Here is a 7,327-nt window from a genome sequence, read left to right on the forward strand (position 1 = left end):
TTTGAAATGATAAATACAGACTGGATCTGTATGCTCATCTTTTATTGGTCCAGGTCACTACTTGGGAATGGATATACATGATTTGTTGACTCTACAAAGTCCTCTATAAACTACTTGGGATAAGAAGTGAAGATGAGACTCTCATCACGGAAACAGGCTATGAGGTGATCTATTTACATGAATTGTTTATTTTGAAAAATATCAGATCTATGACAGCTAGAGAAGATGTGACTACAGTTATTTTGAGCGTTAGAACAATGTACTGGGATTGCTTTATCTTTCACAATAAATGGAAGTCAAATCTTCTGATTAGCTGTTAATTTAATATGATATATATATATTAAATTAAGCACTTGATATATTTTTCTGTACTGTCCGTATTTTAGTTTGCAACATATTCATAACGCAAGTGTTCTATATAATGATCTTGATCTGCGTTCTAAATTCCTCTTTTATGGATAACGGTTGAGTAGCTTAACGGCATGAAAGCTCTTCTGTAAATGAGAGATCACGGATTTAATCTTACTTGTAGTTTATAGTCTCAGGCTGTTAGTGCCTGTCTTTTTAATTTTTTTAAAACACAATCTCTTTTATGACCGATAGAATGATAGTAAAGCATGTTAATCCCAAAATACTTTATGCATCCTACAAAACACTAATGGTATCAATAATATCGTATATTCTTTTTGGTTTGCGTGCTATCTCTTATATGAACAATGACTGATACTGGAAGTGTCCCACATGTCCTCTCACCATCAATTCCTGAGGAAATCAAGCACAATGGATCCCTGCTAAATAACTGCCATGGAATGGGAACGGAAAACCACAGTAAGGTGGGAGCTACACTACAGAGTTAAACATGTCATGTACAGAGAGCCAGGACATAAATCCTTGAAGAAGGAGAAACGAAGCGACACTTGAAGCCCAGGAATAATCATCCCTTTTTTTAGGGGGAAAAAAAATTAAACAGACAGGCACTAACTTGGACGGTGTTTTTTTGACTCGACAAGTTTACTCTTTTTTTTCGGGCACCTATGAACTTGGAGGCCTACCTGGTTTTTTGGGTGGTTATGCTTTTGAGATTATCACATGGATTATGGCCCCATACTTAGCAGGTCTATGAGCTTAAACACCCAAAAAAAAAAAAAAAAGCGGGGTACAATGAATTCCGTTGGTTGTTACTTTCTTTGGTCCTTAATCCTATACATGTTATAATTTTTGAAATAATTTTAGTTCTTTTTATAAGTTGCATTATGTGCCAATATAAACATTAAATTTTTTTTCATTATTACTTCCTTGTCCATGCATTAATTTTAGTTTTATCATATTTTCATCATTCTTTCATAATTCAACCAAAGTTAATATAGATCTGATCAAGCATTGAACAATTGGGAAGGGATGCTTATGACTGCAAAATTAGAGTATTTGTTGACCGGATTGGGTCAAACATAAGGGCTTAATTCCTCACAATGTGACAAACCAACATCCGGATTTTTGTTAGAAGAAATGTTCACATTTAATGCCTCACAATATCTTGAGCAAGATTGCTCCCAACAAGAAGATATTTAAACCTAGCCCCAAAAAGAAACAATAATAAAGAGCATTCCTTTAGTTTTATCATAGCTATCATGGAACAAATGAAGCATTGCTGAATCTTTCAATCCATCAGTCTCCTATTTGCCAAAAACAAGTCATACAATGAAACAAATGCAGTAAATGCAACAGAATGACCAACCACACCGACGGTCAATTAGGACAAGTCTCTTGCGTTTCAATGGTGCAAATACCATAAATTATGCAGATGTTCCAAATGGAATGAAGTTGGGTATTATCAGAAACAATAGACTTGTTCTTTCCATGCGAAATCCAGCATTCACATATTGGCGCATCTAGAACTTTAGGTGTGATAAAGGAAAGCTATTAAGAAACCGTTCATGATTTGATCAGTTCAGCTCGCGGCCTCCATAATCCCAGCCTGTACTTGTGTGCATATTTCAATATTAACTTCCTCTGCAAAGCAGAAACTATAGGTTACAAAGAGTTTGCATGTAGGCCCCACGCATTTTAGTGTCTCACAGTCCAAAAAGAATATCAATTAAAGGTGTCTTAAAACAAGATAGTGGAAACATCACAAAACATATATTCCTATCAATGATAAAATGATCATATCCCTGCAGCCTGTTTAACAACCCAGGGAGCTATTTTTCTTCAGATAGGTCTGAAAAATCTAACAGAAAGAAGCCACCAAGTGAATCTAATCTCCCATAAGAGGTCTGAATAATAGTTCACATCGATTCCCTAATAATCAGTCTAGTACAAATATAATAGTTATACAAAGACATCAAAATAACTGAGCATACCGAATCCGAGGAAATTGACACCACATCCTCATGAGAAATTGCAACGCATAATAAACTAACCCATAGATCATTGACAACACATTAGACAACATATGACAACATAGCAGGGAAGTTGCACTCCGTAATAGAACCATCCCGATTCCCTCCAAATTTTTCTCTCCTTTCTACTGTATATAAGTCGTGGTATTCTATCAGTGACAGAGTCAATCAAGAGGTAAAATACTATTTGGTACGTTAAGGAAGCACCTTTTCCCTACACTACTAAGCGCTAGGCACAAACAATTGCTTGAAAACTCAAGTCAGTTCAACTTACATATAAGAAAGTCATCAGGAACTTTCTTCCAATCAGCAGTAAGTAAATGACGTGTAAGATCAGAATGCAATACAAAATATGCAAGAATAAGATTTACAACTATTTTTAGCAGCAGAGCAAAATAAGACAGTTGACATCTATCATTGACTTCAGTAACGGTAAATCCAGACTCCAGTCGCTCATTCATCTAGAATCCAGTAAAGCGCTGAAAAGATAAAAAAAATACATGAAGCATAGTTCTAGAGCATAATCATGCTGTCAAATGATACCAGCAATATAACGGGGAAATAATTTTGCAGTATAACAAATTTCCTCAAGGGAGATTAAGAAGGTGACAGCAGCATGTTTGCTTGGATTGGATGAGCAACCATTCTAAGACAAATTCCAAATAAAAAGGAGCAGAACATAACAGACCAAGTTCATAAGAAGTTGAACTGTCCAGCTTAAGTGGCACTGGTGGGAAAACATAAATATTAAAATTTGAATAATGACACTGGCCAAAAGGAAAAAAAGAAAAGGATTTAACTGAAACAAAGTGTAGGATAAATCCATAAATTTGTCCAAAAATTACAGACAATAATGAAAGTTCAGCAACAAATGTATCAAAAGAAATTCCCAAGAATTTAAGAAATATCTTAGAGAAACGAGAATTCAGTCAACGATCTGACATGTATGGAAGAATAGTAAGGCGTATATATAGTTGCTTTAGCAAATGATAGAATGTTCTTGTATCTGCATGCAAAGAAAGCAAGATGTGACTGGGATTACGTGTTTGCAAGGAATGCCCAGCTTCTTGAGCTTGAGGGTACGACAGACAAGAAGCTTCTGGAAGTCACCGATTTCTGTTTCAAGCTTAGCAACATGGGATTCAACTCCATTCCCTATTCCATTTACAAACTCAGGGATTCCAACCTTTGCTGCCCCAGCAAGCATCAAAACAAGACTTTATCTGATCCATAGGTCTGCCACTTATTAAACAAGAAAACTTATCCACATGTGAGGACAATTTAAGACCGAAGAAGCATGATCATTTATTTAACTCCAGAATACTTAATCCTGGGAAATGCTTAAAACAGGTTATTTTTCCAAGTTCTACAAACTCAACAATGAGACAACAATGAAACCCTCATCCTCATTTATACAAATGAATGGCAGCGCTAACTGGTGCGAGAGATTTTATTAGGGGGAAAAAAAGAAGATAATCAGATTTTGAACAGAGCAGCTATCACGAAGCTAAAATCTACTTATCCACAAGGCCTCTTTTACAATTACCAAAACTGTCTGATATTTTTGTTTTGGACATATCAAAGAGTGAATGAAAACGAAACATGGAGATAAAATGGTAGGGAAAGGAAGGAGGCATTACTGATGTATGGAGTTGATTTGGAGAAGAATCTAGAGGAATAAAGGGCTAATGTTGACACCAAATTTGTCCCAAAGATTCGCTGCATCCATGCATCTTTTCCACTGGTCTTAAACGTTTGGAAAGCCTTTGAACAACCAATAACTCAAGACAATTCCAACCTCAATCCCATGCGAGATGGAAGTGTGCTGCTGCAGCCTTCACAACCTCATCTCCGACCTCAAGTGAATCCAGTCAATGAATGCAGTTCCTCTGCAGCAGCTTGTCTCTCCAGCCTCTCTACAAACGCAATCTAATCTGTCTGCACAATGTAAATAGTTCATAAAATATATGCTGGTATTGGTATTGGTGGAACTAGCCGGGAAAGCCTATAATAAAGTAAAATTTCATAAATTCTTAAGCAAAGTTTCGCGGCTTCATATCATTTAGCGACACAAAAAACCTATCAGAGTCTGGTCTTATGCTGCAAATAATTTAATATCAGGATCTACTATTGATCAAGTAACATTAACAAGTATAATATGTATGCAACGTAGTGTTACATCACTTCTACCCGAATTTGACAAAGAAATCAGTTGAAATCATAGACACCAAGCAGGACTGAAAAGAACCGAGACGCAAAGGAGAAAAAGAAGATCGTAAGAATTTATAGGAGAAACACAACACCACACATCCCAGCAGAGGGAGAAAATTCCTTTGGCCCAGATTCCAAACGTAGTCAGTTGAACGATTAGTTCAATATGGCATCGAAACATGCATTGATCCTCCTCGATTAGGAGATAAATTCACTGACAGAAGCAATAATTCAGAGAGTCGCAACGCCTCGTACCAAGACAATTTTAAAAAGTCCTTATTCAAAAGTTGAATCAATAAGAGCTAAACATTGCCAACAGAGTTGAAACTACAAAAGATATGCATCGCTGAAAAATGAGGAAAACAAAAATAATCGTACACGAATGTGAACACCAATTTAAAATGAAAGGCAAATAGAACTAAGATTCCTGAAAAACCATCCAAGATTCTAAATGTTTAATAGCTTCGAAAGGCAGAAGCAAAGATAACGAACCTGTGAAGAAAAACTCTGACAGCAGCGCTAAAGCCCTCCGGCAGCGGAGACTGATAAGAGCCGAGTGCAGCGAACGAAGCAGGTGAAACTTTTAGGTGCCGGCGAGTTCCCCCCCCCCCCTCCAATTTAAAATATTTTATGAAAAAACCTCTGCCAAAAGTGAAGAAAAAATTACAATGAATTCTATTTAAAAATTTTGAAAATAGATTTGTAAAATTTTAATTAAAAAATATGTAAGAAAAAATAAAAAATATTAATTAAAATTTTTTAGCTTCACTTCTATGATTTTATAAATTGAAATCATTAAAATTTTTCATCCTCTCTATCACTTACTTTCATTTATAGTGAAACTTGTTTAGAGTTATTTAATATAAGTATTTATAATTTAATATAAGTATTTATAATAACTTGAAACAAAATTCTCTTCGTATACTTATCTCGTATTTTGTAAATTATTATTAAAAAATTACTTTTAAGAGTTCAATAAATCCTTCGTTTTCTCCATCCACTCCTCACAATTGATCACTAACTTTTCAAGATGATGAGTCTAATAGGAATATCTCCTTGTTTAATTAAAAAAATCTATTTGATCTATTATTTTTTCTCCTATTTCCCAATAAACCTCTCTCACGGCACTTCTCTACTCCTTTCTTCTTGTAAGCAATTGATATCCTCGCCCATTCTCTTATAATTCAATGACTTTATAAAACAATTCGTTTACTAGTTGTTTCAAGTTGACTCTCCTTTCTCCTCCTTTTCTTCTCATTATATGTGTTTTTGGGGGTTTGGTAAGGAGGGTTTCCCCCTGGGGGCGGTTGGTAATTTAATAGCCCTAAAAATACATTTTATAAATACAAGAGGAAATAAGTTTAATTAATATAGCTTGCAAAATTAAGACACGCAAGAAATTAATACGAGGCGGCTAACAACTGAGAAGAATGGGTCAATTAGCCATAATTTCGACTGTCCATGTGGCCCAATATCACATAATTAATTAAAATTTTTTTATTTAGAACTAAATTGAATATCGCATTAGTTATTATATTAAAGATCGATTATAGAACCTTATTCAATGAGCGGAACGCTTAGCCATCCACTCTTAGGTTGGACCAAAGAGTTAGGTGAAAATGGGGGAAGCTCTATTGTTCCTGGTTCTCCTGCTTGATTGGGTAAAAATAAGAAAAATTGGTCAAAAATCAGTGATTAGAAACTTAATTATGCAAAAGTACTTAGGAAGTAATAAAGTCTTTGAGTACACTTCAAATTCATACGCAAAAGCAGTTACTCTTTTTTCAGTTCTGTACAACATATATTTTTTCAATACCAACTGTATATCATCAGTTACAAAAAGGCATTGCAAGCAAAAACAAAACAGAACCATCCCTCCTCACATCTATACCTCTTGCCCGCAAGGTGGAAGATAACATAGTTAAATGTAAGTTTAACATATATTTATTTATATGCAAATGTCTAAGATTATCGCACATACAGTTACAAAAAAGTTGAACCTGAGTTGTTAAACAAATACTAAATATATATGTTTACATAGTTTAATTTTCTAATGAGAAACTTTTGATCGATTATTTCAAACATGTATCACAGAGACATATCACAAAAACGGTACGCATCTTAGAAATTTCCACGAATGATCGATGCAGAAGAGACAACATTATATTCTGTCAATAATATAAACATGGATATATAGGTACCATCCTTGTGCCGATTCCACAATAGGGGCAAATGGTGCTAAGATTGTTTTCCAAAGTAAACGGCAATGGTGAACATTATTATTTTATTTCTATTAAAAGAATCAATTGATGATTCACAGACCAAATAATAGAAAAGAAGCAAAATAGGAGTCCCACTTGAGGGGACAGAGTCACACTCAAAACATCAACTTGCAAAATAGGACAAAGAGTCTTAGGGAAATAGGGTAGATAATAAATGGGCAACCAAGAGATAGAGATAATATATATATATATATATATATATATGATTGGCTAGGAAACTAGCAGTCCTATTACTTTTCTCTATAATAATTGTCGCTTTCAGAATAATTGGCCCAAGGCGGTGTACAGTTTTAATTTTGTTTCCATATAATTTTTCATTCAGGATTTTAATAAAAATTTAATATTAATTCCTTTTCTACTTTCATTAATCAAAAGCATGCATGATTGATAGAGCTCAAATATGCTATAATACCTTTTTTTATAAGAGAATTACTT

General features: G+C 34.5%; 1 protein-coding gene across 2 annotated transcripts; it reads right to left on the minus strand.

Annotated features, from left to right (window-relative positions):
- Nucleotides 1-1,456: 1,456 nt before the first annotated feature.
- Nucleotides 1,457-5,150, minus strand: LOC114753255 (uncharacterized). 2 transcript variants are annotated; one of them, XM_028941923.1, is made up of 4 exons: nt 5,103-5,150; nt 4,040-4,337; nt 3,442-3,590; nt 1,457-2,010 (listed from the first exon to the last, which is right to left on the minus strand). In XM_028941923.1, exons 2-4 carry the CDS (start codon nt 4,122-4,124, stop codon nt 1,933-1,935), a joined length of 312 nt encoding a protein of 103 aa, XP_028797756.1. In that variant the 5' UTR covers nt 4,125-4,337; nt 5,103-5,150; the 3' UTR covers nt 1,457-1,932. The 2 variants fall into 2 exon arrangements, with proteins under 2 accessions (XP_028797756.1, XP_028797758.1); XM_028941925.1 differs by having other exon boundaries at nt 4,040-4,333; nt 5,103-5,135.
- Nucleotides 5,151-7,327: the final 2,177 nt, after the last annotated feature.

This window comes from Neltuma alba, unplaced genomic scaffold, assembly GCF_004799145.2.
Source record: "Neltuma alba isolate B1F8T4 unplaced genomic scaffold, ASM479914v2 tig00007819_pilon, whole genome shotgun sequence".
Taxonomy (NCBI): domain Eukaryota; kingdom Viridiplantae; phylum Streptophyta; class Magnoliopsida; order Fabales; family Fabaceae; genus Neltuma; species Neltuma alba.

Excerpts from the sequence above, each read along its gene's own strand:
- LOC114753255 (XM_028941923.1), bottom strand. The coding sequence starts at position 4,124 with ATGCAGCGAATCTTTGGGACAAATTTGGTGTCAACATTAGCCCTTTAT. Across the intron at positions 3,591-4,039 it reads CAAATCAACTCCATACATCA|CAAAGGTTGGAATCCCTGAG; the intron begins GTAATGCCTCCT and ends TTGCTGGGGCAG. Across the intron at positions 2,011-3,441 it reads TGGGCATTCCTTGCAAACAC|AGGAAGTTAATATTGAAATA; the intron begins GTAATCCCAGTC and ends TCTGCTTTGCAG.